General features: G+C 39.5%; 1 protein-coding gene across 1 annotated transcript in view; it reads right to left on the bottom strand.

Moving 5' to 3' along the window:
• The window catches only part of LOC135480868 (centrosome-associated protein 350-like), an 82,266-nt gene that overhangs the window by 21,007 nt on the left and 35,346 nt on the right, over positions 1-25,913 (bottom strand). Inside the window, exons 12-31 of the mRNA XM_064760797.1 lie at positions 25,796-25,885; positions 25,181-25,497; positions 24,158-24,288; positions 22,075-22,184; positions 21,073-21,138; positions 19,344-19,484; positions 18,124-18,294; positions 17,199-17,377; positions 16,306-16,401; positions 14,892-15,090; positions 12,797-13,022; positions 11,294-11,419; positions 10,254-10,425; positions 9,081-9,290; positions 8,213-8,518; positions 7,224-7,381; positions 5,683-5,822; positions 4,638-4,799; positions 1,445-1,569; positions 583-858 (exon numbers count right to left, since the gene is read on the bottom strand). Of these exons, the coding sequence (XP_064616867.1) occupies positions 583-858; positions 1,445-1,569; positions 4,638-4,799; positions 5,683-5,822; positions 7,224-7,381; positions 8,213-8,518; positions 9,081-9,290; positions 10,254-10,425; positions 11,294-11,419; positions 12,797-13,022; positions 14,892-15,090; positions 16,306-16,401; positions 17,199-17,377; positions 18,124-18,294; positions 19,344-19,484; positions 21,073-21,138; positions 22,075-22,184; positions 24,158-24,288; positions 25,181-25,497; positions 25,796-25,885 (3,401 nt within the window). The remainder of the gene's footprint in view (positions 1-582; positions 859-1,444; positions 1,570-4,637; positions 4,800-5,682; positions 5,823-7,223; positions 7,382-8,212; positions 8,519-9,080; positions 9,291-10,253; positions 10,426-11,293; positions 11,420-12,796; positions 13,023-14,891; positions 15,091-16,305; positions 16,402-17,198; positions 17,378-18,123; positions 18,295-19,343; positions 19,485-21,072; positions 21,139-22,074; positions 22,185-24,157; positions 24,289-25,180; positions 25,498-25,795; positions 25,886-25,913) is intronic.

Genomic DNA, 25,913 nt, shown 5'->3' with positions numbered 1-25,913 from the left:
TTTAGGGCACTTTTTTCTCAACTTATATCCTTTAATGCTTTCTCTCAACCTACATTCTGGGTACTTTTTCTCAACTTTAACCACATCCTGGGTACTTTTTCTCAGCTTTACGGCATTCTAGGCACTTTTTCTCAGCTTTACTGCATTCTGGGTACTTTTTCATTCTGGGTACTTTTTCTCAGCTTTACTGCATTCTGGGTACTTTTTCTCAGCTTTATGGCATTCTGGGCACTTTTTCTCAGCTTTACTGCATTCTGGGTACTTTTTCTCAACTTTAATACATTCTAGGTACTTTTCTCAACTTTAATACATTCTAGATACTTTTTCTCAACTTTAATACATTCTGGGTACTTTTTTCCAACTTACATTCTAAATACTTTTTCTCAACTTACATTCTGGGTGTGTTTTCTCAACTTACAATCTGGGTACTTTTTCTCAACTTACATTCGAGTTACTTTTTCTCAACTTACATTCTGGGTACTTTTTCTCAACTTTACTGCACTCTGGGTACTTTATCTCAACTTTAATACCTTCTGGGTACTTTTTCTCAACTTACATCCTAGGTACTTTATCTCAACTTACATTCTGGGTACTTTTTCTCAACTGTTGAAGCTCCTGTTGCTGTTTCAGAATGAGTTGTCTTTCCTTAGAAGCTGCCAAATTCGCCTCCTGTAACCGTTTGATTTCTGCCTGTTCCTGTTCCAGTTTGAGAATAATTCCACGCTGACGTTTCTTCAGCTGCGGATAAGCATCGTCGGAACCCTTGTTTCTCATCCTCTTTTTTTGCTGATCCAGCCAGGCTAACTCAGCCTTGGTCTTCTCACGCAGTGCCTTCTCACGCAGATGTAATAAGGAGGCCTATAACGATAAATATGAAACGTCAGCTGTATAATTACCATTATAGAATCATGTATATCATTTAGATTTAATATATAATTAAGCCTTAAGCATATATGGAGAACCTTAGAGTTTTTACACATGCATTTTCCTACATATCTGACTTTATAACACAGACAACCCCAAAACCTGTGACCCCAACAAAAGGTAACAGTAAAATAAGGTCGAAATGTCTTGAAATTCACTGAAAATTTTAATTAATAAACAGCATAAAAAAAATGTTCTGTTCCTAAACTTGGCACTGGGTGGCAAGATCCTCTTACATGTGCTACAATAAATAATCCATTTTAATGGCAACAAAACCTTTGTAGTATTCATGTTACCATCTGGATGGCAAATTTTTGTTTTTTTCCTCACACTGCCTGAAATATTTAGATTTTATTGAGATTATATCTTAGCCTAATCAAACTACTGCTTAAATTTTTAAGGTTTTTTTTTTTGGCTATTAAATACAGTCACACATGTTTATTACAACTGGTGCTTGACCCATAGGCCCTCCAATGCATAATCAGCTACTACTAAATACAGTTGGACATTATGATAATACCTGATGCTGGGCCCTTAGCTCCTCCTCCCTCATGTATTGACTGACCATTTCTGTGGTAAATCTGTTGAAGGAATCTTCACCAATAAACAGGGAGCTGAAGTCATCGCCAAATTTTCCAGAAGCCACTGATAAGAAAACAAAAACATGCATTATAGTCAAACCAACTATGCTTGGTACTGTGGGAAGATGCCAGTTTTGAACAGATTTCTGTTTATGAAAGGTTCAGTATTGACAAGATGTTGGTGTTGGCAAGTTTCACTGTATTTATTTATTTTACTGGTGTATCTGCAATGCTGCCTCACTGAAAAGTGCTGGAAATGAAAACAAAAGAACACAGGCACGACAGGATAGCTTTAAATGTCAGAGCCTGGTAATCAAGCCTTTGACTTACAAATGAGTGAGTGAGTGCTTGGGGTTTAACATCGTACATAACAATTTTTCAGTCATATGACCACAAAGGAGTCCTCAGAGTGTACGTAATGTACCTCCTTGTTGCAGGACTGATTTCCACCGCTCTTTTATCTAGTGCTACTTCACTGAGACGCCTTACCCAAAGCAAGTAAGCTGTCCCGGCCGAGCCATTACACTGATACGGGTCAACCAGTAGTTGCACTATCCCCTTCATGCTGAATGCCCAGCGAGGAATTTGACTTATGAGGGCACGTGACTATCAACCATGTCAACATCACCCTGGCTCAGCCTTTTCTGGGGCTATATTAGATTTCTTCAAGTGAGACCCCACATAGAACCCATATCCTCTCCACTATCTAAGTGGTGTCTATTGTTCAATTTGAGAAATTTGTCTATCACCTAGATAATTTTAATCTATGTTGTCTTCCGTAAATATGATTTATGTATTTATTTACTGGATTGGTGTTTCACGCCGTACTCAAGAATATTTCACTTATACAATGGCGGTCAGTATTATGGTGAGAGGAAACCAGGCAGAGCCCGGGGGAAACCCACGACCATCCGCAGGTTGCTGGCAGACCTTCCCACTTACGGCCGGAGAGGAAGCCAGCATGAGCTGGACTTGAATTTACAGCGTCCGGATTGGTGAGAGGCTCCTGGGCCATTATGCTGTGCTAACGCGCTAACCAACTGAGCCACGGAGGCCCCGTCTTTCACCTCGATAATTTTAATCTATGTTGTCTTCCGTCAATATGATGTACCTATCTGTACATCATAAATGGGAAAATCCTCAGTAATTTAGCGCACGTTAATGTATTACAGCTGACGCTCCAGCTTTGTCCACCTATAAAACTGAGCATCACCGTACCAGTGCAAACTTGTAGAGTACTGCACTAAAACAACTATCAAGTAAATAAACAAATAAATAAATCCCTCATTCTCCTCATGCAGAGGTTCATAGCCTCTCATCTACTACCTCTGTGGAGAGTAAATAGACAAATACATCAATGCCTTATTCTCCCTGTGCAGAGGTTCATAGCTTCTCGTCTACTTCCTGTGTGGAGAGTAAACAGACAAATAAATCAATCGCTTGTTCTCCCCATGCACAGGATCATAGCCTCTCGTCTACTTCCTCTGTGGAGAGTAAATAGACAAATAAATCAATCCCTTATTCTCCCTGTACAGAGGTTCATAGCCTCTCGTCTACTTCCTCTGTGGAGAGTAAATAGACAAATACATCAATCCCTTATTCTCCCTGTGCAGAGGTTCATAGCCTCTCGTCTACTTCCTGTGTGGAGAGTAAATAGACAAATACATCAATCCCTTATTCTCCCCATGCACAGGTTCATAGCCTCTCGTCTACTACCTCTGTGGAGAGTAAACAGACAAATAAATCAATCCCTTATACTCCCCATGCAGAGGTGCATAGCCTCTCATCTACTACCTCTGTGGAGAGTAAATAGACAAATAAATCAATCCCTTATTTTCTTCATGCAGAGGTTCATGGCCTCTCGTCTACTACCTCTGTGGAGAATAAAAAGACAAATAAATCAATCTCTTATTCTCCTCATGCAGAGGTTCATATCTTCTCGTCTACTTCCTGTGTGGAGAGTAAACAGACAAATAAATCAATCCCTTGTTCTCCTCAAGCAGAGGTTCATAGCCTCTCGTCTACTTCCTCTGTGGAGAGTAAATAGACAAATACATCAATCCTTTATTCTCCCTGTGCAGAGGCTGATAGCCTCTCGTCTACTACCTCTGTGGAGTGTCAATAGACAAATAAATCAATCCCTTATTCTCCCTGTGCAGAGGTTCATAGCTTCTCGTCTACTTCCTCTGTGGAGAGTAAATAGACAAATAAATCAATCCCTTATTCTCCCTGTGCAGAGGTTCATAGCCTCTCGTCTACTACCTCTGTGGAGAGTAAATAGACAAATACATCAATCCCTTATTCTCCCCATGCAGAGGTTGATAGCCTCTCGCCTACTTCCTCTGTGGAGAGTAAATAGACAAATAAATCAATCCCTTATTCTCCCCATGCAGAGGTTCATAGCCTCTCGTCTACTTAAGATAATCCAGAATGACCAATGGAAATGATTGTAACAAAGTTACTGTGAGTGAACGAAACGGGAGGGTGAATACTGGCCCAATTTTCTCACATTTGCTGATAGAGATTGAGTTTTAGGTTTGGAGCCTATTCCCTTTGTGGGTGATCATTGACACTAGGTATTTCTGATGTAGTTTTAATTTGATTGCGGGGCATCTGTGGCTCAGTTGGTTAGCGCGCTAGAGCAGCGTAATGAACCAGGAGTCTCTCACCAATGTGGTCGCTGTGAGTTCAAGTCCAGCTCATGCTGGCTTCCTCTCTGATAGTACGTAGGAAGGTCTGTCAGCAACCTCCAGATGGTTGTGGGTTTCCCCCGGGCACTGCCCGGTTTCCACCCACCATAATGCTGGCCGCCGTCGTGTAAAGTTAAATATTCTTGAGTACGGCGTAAAACACCAATCAAATAAATAAATAAATAATTTGATTGAAAATACGAGGCTCGGTTGTCGACAACCTGCCTATGTGTGTGTGATACTTGAAAAATAATGAAGACGCACCACTTCGACAAATGAAAATCTGCACTTGTATGCCAAAGCGTTTTGTTCGTACAGACCATTCATTGGCTATAAACATGAATTATGTCACGTTTCACTCGTATCAGAAAACTATAGCCTTTCGACAGAGCATCAAATAGCCTTTTGTGGAGAAAGTATCTGAACTCTTGTACCCGCCTACCTGACTGATCCTCAGATGTCACGGACACATCGGACTGGGAGCGCTGATGCTTGGCTTTGCGGCGGTGACTCTCTGAGGGCAACACCATTCTGAAGGACTTCTCCTCCACCTCATCTTCGGTGAGCGACTCGTCAAAGTTCATGGAGTACTCATCTACAGATCCTACACGACACACGACAAATGTCGAGTTACAGTGTGGCCTCAGACAACAACAACGGATATTACACAAACGTTGTCTTCAGTGAATACAAGGGTTTCTAAAGCTGTGCAAGTTTTCAGTTTCCTACTTGCTTATCTTTTTAAAAAGGCAGTATTTGTGTTTAAATCACAGCAGAAAATCATTATTTTTTGCCTCACTGTGAACCCAATTCCATCCAGGAATATAATTCAGAAGATCAGCTTGAACGTTTTTAATTAGTTTTCTACATCCTGTATACCACCCCATGTTCAATTTGGCCAATTGAACTAACATCGCGTCACAAAGGGAAGTTACTCTGTTGTTGTAAAGTGGTATCTCGAAACCTGCCTTTTGATCCCTTTCTATGCAGGCCATTATTTTTTTTCGTCACCAGAATCTAAGTGGATTCCCAGCCAATTGTTTTGTAGGAATCCACCAGAATCTACCATGACCGTTGTCCAAATACAAAGCATTCTGGAGATTCAATGTTCAAACATGTAACTGTAACAACATGAAACAAAGAATATTTTGTTATGTACGAGTATTTTTTTATTTTTTACACAGGCAGATTCCCATGCTGTAATTCCTCCACCTGTTCGTACACGAAAGAGCAGCTTTCAGTGCAATTTATGCGCCTTTCTCATTTGATTTTGGAGACAAAACTAAATTGGTCGGGTTGACCAATTTCACGGCTTCACAAAAAAAGTCTACACACGCCAAAACCTTTAGAATATGGTTAAATAAACACCTTGCACACATGCAAAAAGGCTGAAGATTTACAATAGCTTTTGTTTACAGCAGTCATGGGGAGAACTGGATTCCTGTCAAAAGTAAAACCTGCTGTGATTTAAACAGACATCCACTCACCTTTAGCGTAGGACAAATCCTCAGCAATACTCTCAGATTTGGAGTCATCTTTGGCCTCGGCACTGCTGGCTGTCCTGATAGAGGACAGAGGGTGGTCCAGGGAGTCATTGGCCGTTACCACATTCTCTGATATCAGGCTCCTATTGGGTGGTAGGAGGGTAAATAAAGGCAGACAACTTAGTTTATGAGAATCCACATTTGTTATTAAATCCTACCCTCACCTCAAACCCTCAACAAATCTGACCAGTAAGGTATTACTTTGGGTGTAATATGTGTATATTTGGGTGATGTGACATCAGAGACATCATCAAGAATTCACAAGATTTTGAATGCTTAAAACGTGTTGTTTTGGTACCGTAATTTTTCACCCTTTTCATGTGTGTGAAAGATGTTTATTCAAGCACATCCTGAAGGCATTATTTTGTGCAGACCAATAAGTTAGTGTAATATTCCAAAACATGCGATTTGTGAATGGTTGAATTTCATGATGATTTATGGCAGACTTTTATTTTTCTATTTGATTTAGATTTTAATATTGAAACCCTGGACACTTAAAACCACTTCCTCATGCAAGAAATTTAACAAACCATTTTGACTTTAACAGGGCCTGGTGGTTCAAAACTGGTTAAAGACTTAATACCAGATTTAATTTTTAGCCAAGTCTTCAAGTTTGTACTTAGCCTAAAGAAATTGTGCAACATTATATTAAATATGAACTAAAACTGCCGCTGTTACACTTTGAATTTGGAGAACTGCATTGGCTGCTGAGTTTGACTAAAAATTTAAAGCAAAAGAAAGTAAAAAAAAAAATATGAAGTAAGGTTCATCATATAGACAGCTCAAAACTATGTGTAAAAAATACTTGCATTTATTTTTTCAGAGTTTTTTAAGAGTGTTGAAAGGCATTCAAATATTTGAAAACTATGGTGGGCTTTATGAGCCATACTGACGGTATCTGGGAAGTCTGACGTCACATCACCTGTTTTTTTCTAATGTTCACCAGAAGGAAGGAATTTTTGGGAACATTATTTCAGTAATCTTTCACTCATGGGTAAAGACAGTTATTCCAACATTCAGAGACATGATTCAAGTTGAAAAAAACTTCCTGTGACGTCAGAGTTCCTAACTTCTGACTGTTTGGTCCATAAAGCCCACAGAATTCAATTGTTTGAGCTCCTTTAACTCTTTTCACAAGAATCTAAAAAATTAAATGACAGTACCTTTATGTAAAGTCTTAGGTGGTCTATTTAGTAATACCTACTTCGATTTTTAGATGTCTTTTCCTTCAAATATAAAATATGACCTTAAGACCAGTATTAGCCAATACACTTTTGAACAACTGGGCCATGAATGTTAAAGTTTAATTTGTCCTCATTGTCAGAGGCAAATTAATCAGATTCTTCCACGGACAAGCTGATTATCAATGGTGAAAGGAACCAAGTTCTTGGGAACAAATATATTTTGACGGTCCATTTACTACTTACGGCCTCTTTAGAATCAGACTGAGTCAGACCATCACTCTGTCCCAAAACAATAATTACCCTGATGATCGAGCCTTTGACCGCGTGTTACTTGGTGATTTGGTCATGCTGTCGTACTCATCGGAACTTCGAGAGAAGCTCGATGTCACCGTAGACTTTGACACGGACCTGCTGCTCAGAACTGGATTTCTATCTTCCACACCAGGCTTTCCACTAGTCTGGGAACATACAACAAAATTTAAATGTCAATTCATAGATTACAGAAGAGAAGGAGACTGGAGTAGTTGGTGTACAACTTTGGCATATTTTCTGAGGAATCTTCAATCACGTGACATACAGGCATCACAGGTAGCCACACCACACTGGTCGTCGTTTTCAACAAAGTTTCAGTAAAGATGTATTAACAATGGATATGTAAACGTTTTAATATAAAGGAAGACCAAAATACAAGGGTGATGACCTTAACAAAAACTGAAGGTATGTATGTATGCTTGGGGTTTAATGTCATACTTAACACTTTTGCCGTCACATGATGACGAGAAATCATTAAGTGCAGGTACATTTATTGTCTTTTTGGGACAGGGAGAGTCCATGCCACCAAGGTGCTGCCGTTACTGAAGTATAAGTGATGAGCGCAAAGCGAGGCAATGGCAAGAACCACTTTTAAAATCTTTGGCATGATCCGGCTCCAGTGTCATCCCTGGAACTCCCAGCTTCAAGGTGGATGCTCTAACCGTTAGGCCATTGAAGCGGTTGACAAAAATTGAGGTAATCTAATACTATCTAAAAGTGTGAAATGTATTAGATTCAATTTATAAACACTGAAGTGGATAAAACTCGTCTAACATTATGAATCTCTGCACGACAGAGAATCATCTTTGTTATGACCTACGCTCAATTTGAGACAGTTTTCATCTTGAGCTATTTGAGGATTTTGAGGATTTTTGATTTTTGATTTTTCAACATTTTGTTCAGAATACGTGTATGTACTTCCATTACTGTGGCCGTAATGTTGAACTCCAGCACAAAATCTCAGCACAACCACTGACCTTGACCTTTCTCCCGATGTCACTCCCCACGCCAACAACGCCGCCTCGTGCTTCTGCCAAACACCGTGTTGCTTCAGCAGTTGCTTTGGCCACTTCTGTCTGACTTTCTATCAGTCTGCGTCTCGACTCATGAAGAGACTGGCTCGCATCCCCTCCTCTCACCATGGTGATCATCTGCGCTGCGTTTTGGGCTGCCTCGGCAGCGCGTTTTCTGACCTCCTCCAGCTGAAGACTGGCCTCTGCTGTTTCCTGACGCGCTTTGAGCTGAAGTTCCTTCATCTCTAATTCATGGGCTTGCTGGCGTGACTGTCCAACACAAGGAAAGATTATTTGTATGTCATGGGAAACTCTTAAAAACTCCCTCTCTTCTTCACAAAGACGCACAGCAATGTCCTCTTCTATTTCGTCTTTAGTATGAATGATAATAAAGCATTAACAGGCAAAAAAGAACATGGACACAGAGTAAGAGCATATAACTAAGAAGTGCTTTTATGATGATTTGGACTCTCCCACTGCAACTTTTTGCTGTTGGTGTCTCAGTCCCTATTATGAATTCATCAACCCTCACAGATTGTTCAATAATAATAACAAGGAAATTTAGGACAAAAATGAGATGTAACATCCAAAATAACTGAGTGTGTAATATAAAAGTAAAAGATTACAAAACTTTGGTGCCAAATCAATGACATACAGTAATATCAAATAAAGTCTATAGTGCTTACCTAATGAACACAAGCAACTGACCTCACGTGATTCAGGTCAATGAAAAAAATCTACACAAAAACCACCAATAGTTTCTAATGATGGTTTTTCTGCTGGCATAATATTTTGGGGGTTTTCCTCACTTTCTCTCAAAACACACATTTACCTTCAATATCTGGGCGAGGGACACAGTTTCTTGCTGAGCCATTGAGACGGCTCTACTTCTCTCCACCCCTGTAATCTGCCGCATGGATTCTTCCATACTCTCCAGCAGGTTTAACTCTGCTGCCATCTTCCTCTCTAGAGCACTTGGAGAGAAGCGAGGGGGGTGTTGTGTGGAGCTGGGGTCTTCTGCTCCTCTACTTGCAGTCGATATCTACAAGCAGTACAACCAAAGTAACCATTATATTAAACCATATAAATCAAGAATCACAAATAATATTTTCTGGGATGTTTCATTGAATATTCTCAAAATTTTTTAATTGAGAAAACAGATTTATTTCTTCTGCAGATAACAGATTTTAAACAACTGTAAAGTAGCAGCATCAGAAAGGGGGGAAATACTATTGTTATAACTGATCTTGTTGTACTGAATTAAATGTAATTAATTATACATGGAACTGAACCTTATATTAATATTGGCAGCAAACGTACAAAGATTAAAAAACTTGTTTCTCTGGCAAAGATAAAATGACTACAAACTTCTGGTACAAAGAATAATTCTTCCTGGATGGACAAATTGAGACATTATGATATTTCCTGCAATTTTTATGCAAACATAGGTTATCAGGCAAAGCCTGTGACTTGTTATACTGTTCCAGTACACTTTCTCTGACATGTCTGATCTGCAGAATGGAAAATATGTTTTCTCTATTCAGAAATTCAAGGATATATCCAAGAGAATGTTTTACTCTGATTTTCACAAATCTGTTATTGAACGAAGTTGTTTGACAATGGGAAAAAACATTCAGTTATGGCATATTATAGCGCCGTTTGAATGCTGTCTAAGGGCAGATAACTCATTGATACAGTCCACTACTCAGTGACTTTTTTTATTACATAATAATACCATTGAGTTATCCTCAGTTCATGCTCTTAGACAATATCCAAATTTGTGCTATGACTATCTCTTTGTTTCATTTCTCATTACTTCAACGTCTCACTTCAACATTTATATATGGCTTACTGAAGTGCTAGAGTGTCCCGTCTTCAACAATTTCAGTACATCTAGAGAATAACCAGCCCATTTCCAGCCAGTTCACAACGAATAACAACTGATAAATCCTCATGCACTCCAGACGTTCAAGCCATAGTGGACATAAACACACATCTATCTCACCTTTTGAGAGAAATCAGGCAACTCTTCGTCCACCATGCTGGATACATCAGATTCCATGGAGTCTTCCTGGCGGGAGGAAGGAAAGGCATGCCTGACCTCATGTGACCTTGTGGTTTCTTTGACAACTGATTCCACCTGGTTCCCATAGCTCTGAGCCACTGGATCATGATCACTGTCAAATAACAAGAGTGATTAACAGATTAACAATTCCACAGGGTTTTAATGCTGATTCTTACAATACAAGGGATCTCTGTATCTCCTAAGTGATGCTATTTAGTTTATTTATTTATTTGATAGGTGTTTTGTGCCATACTCAAGAATATTACCACAGTGGCCAGCATTATGGCAGGAGGAAACCAGGCCGAACCTGGGAGGGGGGGGGGGGGTTACTCAGAACCATTCACATGTTGCTGGCAGATCTCCCCACATACGGCACAGCGACCGCATTAGTGAGGGTCCTTGGTCATTGCACTGCGCTGGCGTGGCAGGCCACCAATTGAAGCAATTCTTCAAATACAGTGTTGGCATGAAAAAAAAAAACCTCACTATAATGTCACAAAAAGGGCAATAACTCTACAAAGTGTTATGACTCATATTAAATAGGCGTCTGCTCTGGCAGTACACACAAAGAGTGAACACCCTGAAGTGGAGCTACAGGTATAGTCATGATCGTGCAATGCCAAAAATTTAGAATTTTAAAATTTAAGCTAAATTAAGACTTTTGCTCTTCCAAAAATTTCCAATACACAAAAGCTGGCAAAAGAACATCAGTACACTATCTCTTTTTTTCACACCTTTTTGGAATGTTTGAATCTAATGTCATCATTTCACTTTGGAAAAAAAAAAACTGCCTGAGCTGTAAAAATGGTGCAAAATGGTACAAATAAATAGACAGCCACAAAATATATGAATGATTGTAACTCTCAGAAAACTAATAATAAAAGTAACTATGCATTTTAGCAACAGGTTTCTCTGTAGGCAAGCACTTTTCAGGATACTGAAACTGAACTCACTGGTCAGGGGGATTAACTCTGGCCTACCTGTCAAATGACTGTGTGTAAGAGTCATCTCCCTCTATGGTCACGTCTTCTTCCTTGTCCTCATGATCACTATCTTGTGTCGGGTGAAAGCTAGCAGAAGCCAGTCGAGATCGGACATCGTCAGTCCTGTCGAGAAAAAACATCCACAAAACATTAGTGGGACAGGCATATTTCATGCTCATCTATAGTTATCACAGTAGGTAGAATGTTCGTTTTGGGAGCAGTAGATCGAGGGTCAATCCTGGGTCAAGTCACACCTTTGTCGATAGGCGTTCAGTATGAAGGAGATAGTGCAACAGCTGCTCGGCCCATATCGGTATAATGGCTCGGGCGGGGCACCTTACTTGCCTTCGGTAAGGTTTCTCAGTGAAGCAGCACTAGATAAAAGAATGGTGGAAATCAACAAGGAGGCACATTACATGCACTCTAAGGATTCCTTTATTGTCATATGACTGAAAAATTGTTAAGTATGATGTTAAACCCCAAGCACTCACTACTCACTCACTCATAATTATGTAAACGAAGACCTATAGAAATGTATCTCAAAAATGTCTAAATATCAAAAATTACATACCCCAATTCCTCAACCTTTTCAGCCAAATCTTCCATAAATAATTTAAAATATTCTGAGAGAACTACGGGGTGTGCAGAAATAATTAGCCCAGTTTTATGAAGCTTTCAGCTTTTGTGACACAGACACAAACCAATTATTTTTATAATATTGTCATTTTCATATTAATTTTTTTTATATTTTCAATTTCGAATTTTTAATTTCAACAAAATGCTTTAAAAGTCAAAAAGGTTGAAATTTAGAGGAATTCATTTTATCAGTTCAAACCCTTACACACCAAAATAAATTTGCAGGCAAGCCAGCAGATGTGGTACATGTACATGTATCTACTCATTTATTTATTTGATTTTTTATGCCATACTCAAAAATATTTGACTTATATGACAGCAGCCAGCGTTATGGTGGGAGGGAACCGGCACACCCCGGGGGAAACCCACGACCATGCGCAGGCTGCTAACAGAACTTCTCACATACGGCCGGAGAGGAAGCAAGCATGAGCTGGATTTGAACTCACAGTGACAGCATTGGTGAAAGGCTTCTGGGTCATTTCGCTGCGCTAGCGCGCTAACCAACTGAACCACAGAGGCACGCTCTACCCACTTAAAAGGCAACCATTTCATAATGAGAGCTCTTATCAAACACCCTAATGTACCCTAATTCTTCAACTTTTTCAACAAGTTCTGCAACATTCTGAAACACACAGAGAACTATTAAGAGAAATACTTTGTACAAAGTTAGGAAGCTAAAAAAATATTTTAGCGTCAGTTTTAAAAATAATTGTATGCATAAATTCCACACAAAAAAGTGCTTTGGAGGTTGAAAAGATTGAGTGAGTGAGTGAGTGAGTGAGTGAGTGAGTGAGTGAGTGCTTGGGGTTTAACGTGAAAACATTGAAGATTTACAATATCTTCCACAGGACAACAGTTCATCACCTGGCAACGTCTAGAGCACTGGCGGGTCTTCCTGATGTCTCAACATGTCTTGTTTCACTCCGTCTTGTCTCTGCCTCTTTCACAGTCTCACGCAAACCAACCGGGCTTCTCCAGCCATGGGGAGGAACCTCTCCTGCTCTCTGAGTTTCATACGCAGTATCTGTTGCCTGAAGCCGCTCTCTCACCGGGTCAGAAGTTACAGGCAGTCCAGCTGGTTTTAGCCTCTCTAGCGAACATAACATGGAAACTGTTATTCACCTGTTTCTTTGCACATCATTTAGCTGGACAAGAAGATTTTACCACTTCAACACCAAAAGCCCTGAATGTATTTATTTGATTGGTGTTTTGTGCCGTACTCAAGATTATTTCACTTATACGGCGACGGTCAGCACTATGGAGGGAAGAAACCGCCCTGAATGTAGTTCCTGAGATGGGATTATACGAATGAATGAAGACAACAATGATGACTCATGCTGTATCTCAGCCCTGTTCAGCTATAATGATGACTCATGCTGTATCTCTGCGCTGTTCAGCTATAATGACTCATGCTGTATCTCAGCGCTGTCCAGCTATAATGATGACTCATGCTGTATCTCTGCGCTGTTCAGCTATAGTGATGACTCATGCTGTATCTCAGCGCTGTGCAGCTACAATGACTTATGCTGTATCTCTGCACTGTTCAGCTATAATGATGACTCATGCTGTATCTGCGCTGTTCAGCTATAATGATGACTCATGCTGTATCTCAGCACTGTCCAGCTATAATGATGACTCATGCTGTATCTCAGCCCTGTTCAGCTATAATGATGACTCATGCTGTATCTCTGCACTGTTCAGCTATATTGACTCATGCTGTATCTCTGCGCTGTTTCGCTATAATGCGTAACTGGATACACTGCTTACATTTGATCAGAACTGGCCATTAGTATTTCACACATGCATAACATTAAAGCCTAGTGCATAGACAACATTTCTTGCCGAAAGTGAGGCTTTTTGATCTGGACAACAAAAAATCCTCAAATTTTACTATGGAACGGTAACCAAAAAATTTTGCACGTGTGCAGGCAATTTGGATCTTGTGAGTTGTTGTCGTCTAAATCAATCAATCACCACATATGGAAATGTCATATGTGTACACACAAAATGGAGGATGCTTGCAATGTGACAACTTTTTGGGGTTACTTGACCATCTTTCCCCACTGGAATCTTCAAAAATGGGCAACTTGTGCAGGTAACCAATATTCCTGATCATTTCACACCTGGAGCTGAAAATCCCATTTTCCACAACAAATGTTGTCCGTGTGGACTGGCCTTAAAGAAGTTTATTGTACTGTTTGAACTCCTGAACTTCAATAAGATTCCATAATTTTCCAAAATGTTACAAATTCATTTGTATCTCCAAAGGAGCCTAATTTTAACCAAGATGTCCTGATTTTCAAATGTTTAAACGTTTAATTATAGCACACTGCACATTTACAGGTTAGTTTTCTAGATGAAGGCAGATTTTGTAACGATGTAGCAGCATTCAGATATGACATTTTCACTTCTGACTTATTAATGTACGATGATAACACACTTTGATAACGTTAAACAATGTGAGTGAAATTTTTATATAATCCAGACAAAGAAGGGTTGAGTCAAACCTAACATTGGTGAGCAGTGAAGACATAATGAGTACGCCCAATACTTTACATGTATTTGTTGTTTTGTCAACCTGCAGAATGGAAAATATGTTTTCTCTATTAAGAAATTCAAGGAAATGTCCAGGAGAATGCTCTACTCTGCTTTTTACAAATGTGTTACTGAACAAAGTTGTTTGACAATGGGGAACAAAACTCAGTTATGGCCTATGACAAACAACACTCAGTTATGGCCTATGACAAACAACACTCAGTTATGGCCTATGACAAACAACACTCAGTTATGGCCTATGACCAAGATGGGCATAGAGCCGTATGGATGTTGCCTAAGGGAAGAACACCATTCAGTTACCATGGTTGGTTGTCGTAGAATGGTTCCCAAATCGCCTTTACCTTTTCAATGTGCGTCTGTATACATTTACTTATCTACTGCATTTAAATGACAAATGTTTTACCCCTTTCAGTCTGCTGGTATTTTCGAGTGAACACGTTTAGCGTGCTGTAAGGGTCGGCCTCTGGTTTGTCCCAATGTATCGCCGATGCCCACGTCTTGGTCTGAGGCAAGGGGTCACGCTCTGCCCTGTTTTGTTCTAAAACTTCCTGCCGATATTTATCTCCAGGATGGTAATCTCGTCCTAATAAACCAGATCCTATCTGCAAGAAAATTATCATCAAACACCACATTAAATGTTAACCTTACAGACATACATGTAGGTCCCATTTAGTTCATGACTCCATTTTTTAAAATATTTTACTATGTTTATCACATATAATTATCCTGTGTGAACATTAAAAAGTCATTTTCCTGTAAGCATGCAGGAACAATAACCGTTTTGTGACGCACTGGATCAGAACCTTGAATTTAGTAAAATTCTTTATGCGATTTTAATGGTAATATTTGTATCCTAGGAGTTTAAATTATTTTATTTTTTTTTTTTGTCAAGGCAAAATCAGAGAAAAGTTCACTGGTGTCCTTGGATCAAACACCAAACACTAGAATCACACTTTCACATTACTTTGCAGAAGCTGCAACATCACATTTAATTACAAAATGAAACAAGTATTTATTTTTTTTATTTGATTTGCGTTTATACGCCGTACACAAGAATATTTCATTTATACAACAGCTACCAGCATTACAGTGGAAGGAAACTGGACAGAACCTGGGGGAAAATTCACGACCACCTGCAGGTTGCTGCCAGACCTTCCCACCCCAACAAGTATGTGGGATGCATGATTACGGTGAGTGTGCATTATGCTTACATGTTTAGCATCAATACTTTGGCGCCAATTCAAGAATACCTTTAAGAAATAATCCATATTTTACCCAGGCAAAACCACCGCGCCTGAGAAACTTTCAGAGGCATGTTTAGATCTTGACAGAGGCGTTCTGAGATCAAAATATCAGAGTCATAATAAGCAAACTATTTCCAATACTAAGAAAATGAAAACCAAATACTAGATTAGATGTGTTTGTAAATGCTTTTAGAAGCATAAGTCATTACTCTTCGTTACTACTGTAATTCTTCAGTCTTTTCGCATGTTTGCAAGGTCTTTATTCAAGCATATTTTGACGGCATTATTCTGTGTAGACTGATACAATTTTACTTTTTGCGACGTCCTACAATCGGCCAGTCCAACCAATGTAGTTCTGCCTCCAAAATCAAATAAAAAATGTGCATAAAATGCACTGAAAGATGCTCTTTCATATGCAAAAAGTTTGAGGAATTAGGGAATTCTCACATTTAAATCCTCTAAACTATTTCCTGGTTCTTACATATTCTCACGACATGATATTGCCACAACACTGCTGATGTGCCACTTGCACTTGTAAATCAATTATGTAGTAATGGAGAAATAAATGATTACCTTCTTTGGAGGAGACGCGAGTGACTCAACTTCTGAGTCATCTGTGATTGTAATGTCGCTGAACGTGGAACTTTCATCTGAGTCCTGATACCTCTCCTGTGGAATAGAGAGACACAATCAAGTCTTATGCCTTGTTACAAGTGCTGGGATTTCATTGATAAAACCCAAGTCCCTACATTGGTGAGGTGGAAGTTTCAAGAAGGATTTAAAATGCTAACGGGAGCAGCTTTCCAGTGCTTTGAAGGCGATTTTCCATTGAGCTCAGTTGGTAGAACACTGGACTCCAGCTACTGAGACCCAAGTTTGAATCCTGGTGTGACCCATGTAGTAAAATCCTTCTGCCATTACAATGGTGCCATGACCAAACAGGATCCAAGAAGCATGGGGTTCTGGGCCTGTGAACATGGGTGTGCCTTGGGAGAGGGGAAGGATTTAAGTGGGGATTTAACTGGACTTCAGCTGCTGAGGCCCGAGTTCGAATCCTGGTGTGACTCAAATAGTGAAATCCTTCAACCATTACAAAACCGCATCAGGGGCATAAATAATACTTAACCCTGTAGAGTAGAACTTTTCTGCAGAATAACAGAAAAGCACGTTTACTGTTTGCAAGTTTAGTAATGAGAATAAGGAGGGAAAACTCTTAGGTATGACTCGATTAAAGAACCCAAGATCAACCGTTTTATGGGGCGGGTGCTCTAGAGTTTAGAACATAGGCATCTAAATGGACTGGTATGTTGTTAGTTGTTGTTATTTTTGTTCAGTGTTGAGAAGGGTACATTTGATGATACATGGATAATCTAAGCATCAAGGCTAACATTTCATCTTGTAAATTATGAAAGGATTTATCCAATAGCAGAAGAACTACAAACACCAGTAATGTCCTTCAGCCGTACCTTCCTCACCCTGCCTGCACCTCGTATCTTGGAACCCACAGACTTCCCAGAGGGGAGTTTCCAGTCCAGGGTTTGCCTCACTGCCTGTCCTCTGTATGCTGACTGTATGCGTGTTGCAGCAGAGTCCTGTGCTCTGTTCTGCTCCACGCGCTGAAGGTGGCTTGAAAGGCTCTCCACACCTGTATTAAAAATCGATTCATTCATCGGTGTTTTTAACACAATTATCAAGAATTTTCATAAACATGATGGCGTTGAAGTTTACGAGTGAATTTTTGCCAGATACCTGACAAACACTCAGACTGAACCATGACTGGAAATGTTTTCCAGGCCCCAGAATCAAGAAGGATCACTTAAGTCGAAAGTTTAATCACTAAGTTTGGCGTCTAAGATCGTCTTGTGATGCCTAGGCCAGAACTTGCAAGCATCATGCAGTTAAAGTGCAAACCTTTATGTGGAAATTATTGTTCTTTTTCGGTATCTTATTTATTGTTCTACTTAACATTGCAAAAAAAAATATCCACTTTCGACTTTCAAGTCTTTAAAGAAAAACAAGGTTAAAGTGATTTCAAGGATTACAAACACCTGTGGAGGGGCCTAGGAGGCTTAAACGCCAGCGCGGTGCAATGACCCAGGAGCATCTCTTCGATGATAGTTGCTGTGAGTTCAAATCCAGCTCAAGCTGGCTTGCTCTCCAGGTGTATGTAAGAAGATCTGCCAGCAACCTCCGGATAGCCGTGGGTTTTCCCCCAGGGTCTGCCTATTTTCCTCACACCATAATGCTGGCTGTGACATAAGCTAGTGAAATATTCTTGAGTATGGCATCAAACACCAATGAAAAAAAAATAAATAAATAAACACAAACATCGGTGCATATTTCAGCATTTTGAGAGCGGAAAGTAAATAACTACGCATCTCTTTTGCTAACCTGGTAGATTAGACCTGAACACCGTGAAGTCATCGTTGATCCCAGCTATCCTCTCATGCCTTGTGGGTTGAACATCTCCCTCGGGAGCTCGACTGGCACCCTGTGCCGACACAGAGGCCCAGCGTGGCTTCAAGGCTGATGGCTGGGAAGAGGGCCCTGGGAGAGAGGAAGCTGTAACGCAACCAGAATAATTCGTAATAGTCTGAATAATTCCTACCATACTTCACCTAAAGTTTAGTATGCTTCAAGTGACTCTGAATGATCCATCAAACCCTTAATGGGTCACTTAAGTGTTTTTTTTTTCCAAGTTAAATTAATGTCTACATGCTTTCCCTTGTACTTGTTGTAGATCTGGAAAATTAAGGTTTTGTTAACTCAATTGCCTTGGTCATTAAATCCAGTTTTCATACAAATAATTCACAATCAAGAACCCGTTCAATGAGGCTCATAGGAGACAGGTACATATACCTGTAAATCTTCAACCTTTTCAACCACCAGAACACTTTTTCAGCGGAAATTATGCGCACAATCATTATGAAAATAAACCACTTGTCTGTGTCAATAAAAACGCAAACTTCATAAAACTGTGAAGACTATATTTCTGTATTCCAAAGTTTTCTTAGAATGTTTCAAAATACTGGACGGCATTGGTGGTAGAAGAGGTTGATGAATTAGGGTATAAATGGTTAATTGTTCACCAAGCTCTGAATGGAAGTACACCAGTTATCACCATTAACCCTGTAAAATAAGTCATTTTAAAAGTGCAGTGGTAAATCCCAATTTGCTGTGGAAAATCAGTTCCTCCACGGCATACTGGTTGAAAAAAAAAATGCATCAACAGCTTTTGTTAAAGTTTACAAGTCAAATTGGGTGAGATCTGGATGGGCTTAAGCTAGACGGACAAAAAAAAAAATAAAAAAAATAAATAAATAAACTCCACCATATCATGGTCACTAAGCAAATTAAAGACTGTCAGAGTATGAGACTCATTCAACACAGACAGTTCTGACTTAAATCAAAATACGAAATACGATGTTAGAACTTGAAAGAAAGTTTGACCACCCCATAAATCTTAAAATAAATGTGTGAAAATATATATTTCCAGGATCCAAAAACTAAGCATTGTAAAGAAGTTTTAAAGACGGCTGTACAAAAAGTCAGAAACGGCTTTGTGGAATCGGCCCCTTCCCCTTGGCCACTTTATGTGTGACATCACAAACCTTGTCTGGTTGGTCCCGACTCGGTTAATCTCTGTGCATCCGCCTGGAGACGATTCTGTAAAGTCGCAGCCGTGTCCTTGATCGCCTGGATCCGTTCTGCTCGAGTTCGGTACTGACCGGAAGCAGAAAATAACCCTAAATCTGTGGCAAAAACAAAAAGGAATGAATGACTGAATGCTTCTGGATTTACGTGGTACTGAACAATGTTTCAGTCATATGACGACAAAGAGTCATTAGGTATGTGTACATTTAATGTGTCTTCTTGTGGCATGCAGAGCTAGTCCATATCGCCAAAGTGCTGCCACCACTGAAGTATCATGCCGAAGACACCAGACATGACACCTCACCCAATCACATTATACTGACACTGAGACAACCAGTCCTGTTTCCTTGCTCTAACCACTCAGTGCTGAGCACCAAGTAAGGCAGCAACAAGTACCATTTTTAAAGTCTTTGGTATGACCCTGCCTCGGTTTGATCTTGGGTTCCCGACTTTGAGGCAGATGTTCTAACTATTAACCCACCAAAGCAGTCAAAATAAAAAGGAAAATTTTGATTTCAGTGACCTCAGATAGCACCCCCTATGCCCCAATGGAGAGGGAACCATCATCTGTACTATACATGCTGTTTAAATATAGTGCGGGGCCCACGTGGTTCAGTTGGTTAGCGCGCTAGCGCAGCGTAATGACCCAAGAGTCTCTCAACAATGCAGTCGCTGTGAGTTCAAGTCCAGCTCATGCTGGCTTCCTCTCCGGCCATAAGTGAGAAGGTCTGTCAACAACCTGCGGATGGTCGTGGGTTTCCCCCGGGCTCTGCCTGGTTTCCACCCACCATAATGCTGGCTGCCGTTGTATAAGTGAAATATTCTTGAGTACGGGGTAAAACACCAATCAAATAAATGAAATAAATAAATTAAATATAATGTTCCATGTGACTAATATAAATCCATAAAAGAGACAAATAAATACAATAATTTCAAATCAGATTCCGCAGTCTTAAAATCCCGTTAAGAGGAAAATAAGGGCCATGTTTTTAGAAGAAAATATTACTTTTGGTGTGAAATTTTTTCCCCCCCAATCCCAGTAAGATATCTCTTCCAGTAAAATCAATATAATCAGTCAAAATGTAAAACTTCTGGATGAGCTAAATTATAGCTTATTTGCTCATATACACAAATACAGAGGACATTCTATACAAATGAGGAAGTTATTATTAGCCTATACATGTATCTTTTATAATTAGATAAACAGTTTATAAACAACACTGAGACATCTGATAAATGAAACGAAACAGACAGACTTGAAATGTACTCAACCAGATTCACAAGCATGTCTAGCAAAGTCATGACGCTGGCCGCCATCATATAAGTGAAATATTCTTGAGTAGGGTGTAAAACACCAATCAAATAGATAAATAAATAAATCAAAGTCATGAAATCTAGTTTTCAGCCTAACAATCATACATTACAGAAAGATTGATATTATTATGAAGTTGAAAGTTGTGCTTAACACTTCACACACTTTTTGATTTATTTATTTATTTATTTGATTGGAGTTTTACACAAAACTCATGAATATCTCAGACCTTCACACGTACATGTATAACCAGGGACAAAGCCAACATAAGCTGGACCTGAACAGCACACTTTCTCACAGCTTGTCTGTAACATGAATAATGCCGGTCTATCAAATACTCTTCATAATGACATAAGAAGTCAGCAATTCATTACCTGAGGGAGGAGCGGACGAGGTCAAGGGGAGGCCACCCCGAGGTTCAGTAGTTCCCACACCTGGGCCTGATAACAAAACAGGCGAGATATCAGTAAACATTACGACGATATGTATTTATTCACTCTGATACACACAAAATGTACCAACAAGGACTCAGCAAAATATACATGCATTTATCTGACGGGTCTTGTAAAAAGAACTGTTTGTCTGACTGGTCTTGTAAAAAAACTGTTAATCTGATGAGTCTTGTAAGTAGAACTGTTTATCTGACGAGTCTTGTTAGTAGAAACTGTTTATCTGATGAGTCTTGTAAACAGAACTGTTTATCTGATGGGTCTTGTAAGTAGAACTGTTTATTTGATAGGTGTTGTAAGTAGAACTGCTTTCTGAAAGGTCTTGTAAGTACAACTGTTTATCTGACGAGTCTTGTTAGTAGAAACTGTTTATCTGATCAGTCTTGTAAACAGAACTGTTTATCTGATGGGTCTTGTAAGTAGAACTGTTTATCTGACAGGTGTTGTAAGTAGAACTGCTTTTCTGAAGGGTCTTGTAAGTAGACCTGTTAATCTGACGGGTCTTGGAAGTAGAACCGTTTATCTGACGGGTCTTGTTAGCAGAACTCTTTATCTGACTGGTCTTGTAAGGAGAACTCTTTATCTGACTGGTCTTGTAAGTACAACTGTTTATCTGACTGGTCTTGTAAGTAGAACTGTTTATCTGACTGGTCTTGTAAGTAGACCTATTTATGAGAGACACTGACACCATATATTTGCGTATCCCATCACTGAGTAACCATGCAAACAATTTATCCTGCTAATGAACTGCTTCAGCGATGTGACCATTGTATTTACAACCCAACAAAGGGTGATAACCTACTCAGCAGACACATTTGACATCGTCTGCAGGGTTTGAGAATATATCTTACCCCACATGACCACTGTCGTCCACTGAAAAGCGAAGTATTTTTGTCTGATGCAGAATAAAATCATAAATCTGCTTACCTCTCTGCCTAAGGGAGTCATGAGAGTGGGTGGAATAGAGCCCTGCTCTGCCAATCTGAGTCTCTACCTCCCCTGGAACAAAACTGTAACCTGGCCTACTGTCCTTCCCTCTGAAAGTGGTAAACACAAATAAATCAGACAACATAAATTCTAAGGAAAAGAGCCGTTTTACTTTTTGTCAATTCTGATCCATGCAAATACTAATTCATGTTGAACGTTTTTTTACAAGACACGTCAAGTAAAGTAATACACACATATGTTACCCACAGCCAACACTAAACAATGAAAAGAAAAAAACTCCTATGACAAGATTGCATATGTATTAACTTCTAATTTGGCAAGCTTTATTTTAACAACATGATACATGTCTCACTATCTTTGTTCTGTCTCCGGCCGTACGTGGGAAAGTCTAGCAGCAACCTGCGAAGCAATGAGCCTCTATATCAGGAGAACAAGGGATTTATTTATTTGTCAATTTACTTGATAATTGTTTAGTACAGTACTCAAGAAGTTTGCACTTGTACAATGATGCTCAGTTTTATAGGTGGACAAAGCTGGAGCGTCAGCTGTAATACATTAACGTCAGCTGTAATACATTAACGTCCGCTAAATTATTGAGGATTTTCCCATTTATGATGTACAGATAGGTACATCATATTGACGGAAGACATAGATTAAAATTATCTAGGTGAAAGAGGGGGCATCCATGGCTCAGTTGGTTAGCGCATTAGCGCAGCATAATGGCCCAGGAGCCTCTCACCAATGCGGTCGTTGTAAGTTCAAGTCCAGCTCATGCTGGCTTCCTCTCCGGCCGTACGTGGGAAGGTCCGTCAGCAACCTGCGAATGGTCATGGGTTTCCCCCGGGCTCTGCCCGGTTTCCACCCACCATAATACTGACCATCGTCATATTAGTGAAATATTCTTGAGTACGGCGTAAAACACCAATCAAATAAATAAATAAATAAATAATTAAACCTTTGTTCTCACTTTATGTCCGTGTGTACCATTTTGACTGGTCTTAATGACACACTGAAAAACTGGGCTTTGGCAGCAGGAAACAGGAGTTTCAGGGCCTGTTTTAGAAAAAGTCTAAGGGCTGACCTTAGAAAGCTAATTCAGTCAGCCAACTAGCCATTTTTGTTTAGCCTTCTAGCTTCACAAAGAAAATAGATGTGTCTGGGTAATGACTAGTATTTTGCTAAAATAGTCCATAATCCTTTGACATCTTTGTCCAAAGATGATGACTTTAAAATGAATCCATTTTTGAAAGTTTATTCACTGATTGGAAAAAAATAGGAATAAGTCGGCTTTTATCAGCAAATGGAAGAATTTTTAAAGCTCGCAAATCACCACAACGCATGCAGTGTTGTTGTAGATATCATCTTGTGTTATTTATACATAGTAATTTAATGTATAAACATTTTGATGCCAATTTAACAATTATCATCAGCCAGCTACGGTCAACTGGATAAGCTTTAGACAGTTGTAGTTTTGTGAAACAGTCTCATAAATTTTTTACTGGAAAGAGAACTGGTGATTTTAACGGGAAGAAGTGGAGTTTGAAAGACAAAGAGTTGCTTCCACAAAGCCACTTAATAGTATCTCAACCTTTTCGCAAAAAGGTTGAAAAAGCAAATTTCAGTGCAATTTATGGACATTTTCATGAAAGTATTCCAGAAAGTATAATTTTATCAGTCAACACTGAATAATGCCTTCAGAATATGCCTGAATAAATACCTTGCAAATGTGCGAAAAGCTTGAAGAATTACAGTGAAAATAAAAAATTCCACCAAAGTGCTTAGTTATTGGTACTGAAAATCGAAATTTTGACCCATCTATATGAAAATCACATTGATGAAGTTGCCAACATTTGAATTTTTATGGCCCCAAAATAAGCTATTAAAGTATACTTCAAATTTTGACTTAAGTCAAAACCAACTTTGAGGAATTGTCCTGAACTTCTGTTCAATGGTCCGGGGAAAACTCTTGAAACTGAATCTTTTGTAACGATGGTGCTGTAAGTAACTTAATTAGCAAATATGAGCACGGGACAAGAACATGCCACTAAGATTCTCCTCTCACCTGTCCAGCTGTTCTCCCCGTGGGGTAGCCACAGGGGTGGAGTCTCCCACCGAGTCGTCGTTGGTGAGGGTAGAGCTGCTGTCACTTAGTTCCAACACATCTTTGTTCTCCTTGTCAGATTCGCTCCCTAACTATGATCATCAAAAATAATTTGACGATTATTTACATATATTTCTTGTGACCAAACATTATGAGAAATCTATGCGGTGTGGTAAATACTTTAAAACAGAGTTTTATGAAGCTCGCAAATTTAGTGACGCAAACAAATCAAGATTCACAATTTTATTTTTCATGTCTTACTTATACTTGAAAAAAAAACAACCCTGATATATTAAATTCGTACACATATTTCTTTGACTGATCCGGCACTACTATAGTAAGTGCACAGGGTAAAATAAGAAAATTAGCCTGAAACTGTTTAGGGGCCAAGTCCCAAGGCCACAGTTTTTTTCTTTTCTCATTATGTTAAATATGCCTGATCCATTTTAACATGTTGAGAGTGGTTATTAAACTCATTATACAGCAGATACTATCGATGGCAATAATTTCATCTTCATCTTGCTCACTTTACTCACCAGAATGGCAACTGACAGAACACCAGCTACTCGCCAAAATGGCTTAAAAGGTATTCAACATCTGCTGGTATCTTGAATTTTGGGAGAAGGCATAAAAGACTGCTGGAATATACCTTGGATTTTCATAAAAGTTGTGCCGTTTGATTATATATTTTGACCCTTATCTATCAGCACATTCCAGCACACATGTCAAAATGCATCTGCTACTCCACTGACACAAGACACATGATATGTCTTCCAACTATCTCTTTATAACTTAGGGTGCTCTCAAGCCAGGCTGGATTAAGTCTTTTCTCCAACTCGCAAAATCCCGTAGCCCTTGCAAAATTTCAGCAGAAACTGAATACTGCTAATAAAACAAAAATCCACACTGGATCTAGCCCGGAAAATCTTAATCTTTGATTTAAATTGATCACGATTTAACACTGTGCAGGAAAAAGCTTTTTACCAGTCGCTTTATTTTGTCCTCCACAAGCATAGCTTTAGTGCTTCCTTCCTCCCATGCAACTGTCTTTGCCACGGGCTCGCTGGACTGCTTTGACTTGCTAGTTGCCGGTCTCATCGGCTTGCGTTGGTTCGCAGAAGGTTTAGTCTTCTTGCTGAGCTCCTCCAACTGTTTGCGGCGCTCGGCCTCCATGCGCGCACGTGTCTCTTGCTCCTCTCGTTTGCGCCGCAGTCGCTCCTCTTTCTGCTTAGCGATGTACTGGCGCACGGCATCTGCATCGTAATGTCGTGACTTTGTTGCCGGCTGTTGTTTCTCTGCTTCTGATTCAGTTAGATAATACACAAAAGTAATTACTACAAGGAAATAAACGTTTTAATCTTAATTTATTTATCTCACAGGTGTCAAACTTCACCGTTTACACTAGCTATCAATCATGTCAATTTTTGTGCTGTGATCAAATGAATAAAATTCCCCACTTGGACAAAGATCCATTCACGAGGAGTGAAATTCAATGTAAACATTTGAATCTGCAATGAGATGCCTTTACCTCTTGTTTACTAATTGTATTAATATTTGTATCTCAATATTAACTAAATTCTGCACAACTCAAACACAAACCTTGAGGTTTAGGAGCTTTCCTCTTGACAGCAGGTTTCTTGGGCTTGTCCGATTCCCCATCCTTCTTTGCCCCGTGCATTATACCGCCATCTGACAACAAATACACAATTACTTGTAC

Source organism: Liolophura sinensis, chromosome 13 (genome assembly GCF_032854445.1).
Source record: "Liolophura sinensis isolate JHLJ2023 chromosome 13, CUHK_Ljap_v2, whole genome shotgun sequence".
Lineage (NCBI taxonomy): Eukaryota > Metazoa > Mollusca > Polyplacophora > Chitonida > Chitonidae > Liolophura > Liolophura sinensis.
The sequence above is the reverse complement of the archived record's forward strand: the minus strand, read 5'-3'. Positions and strand labels throughout refer to the sequence as shown.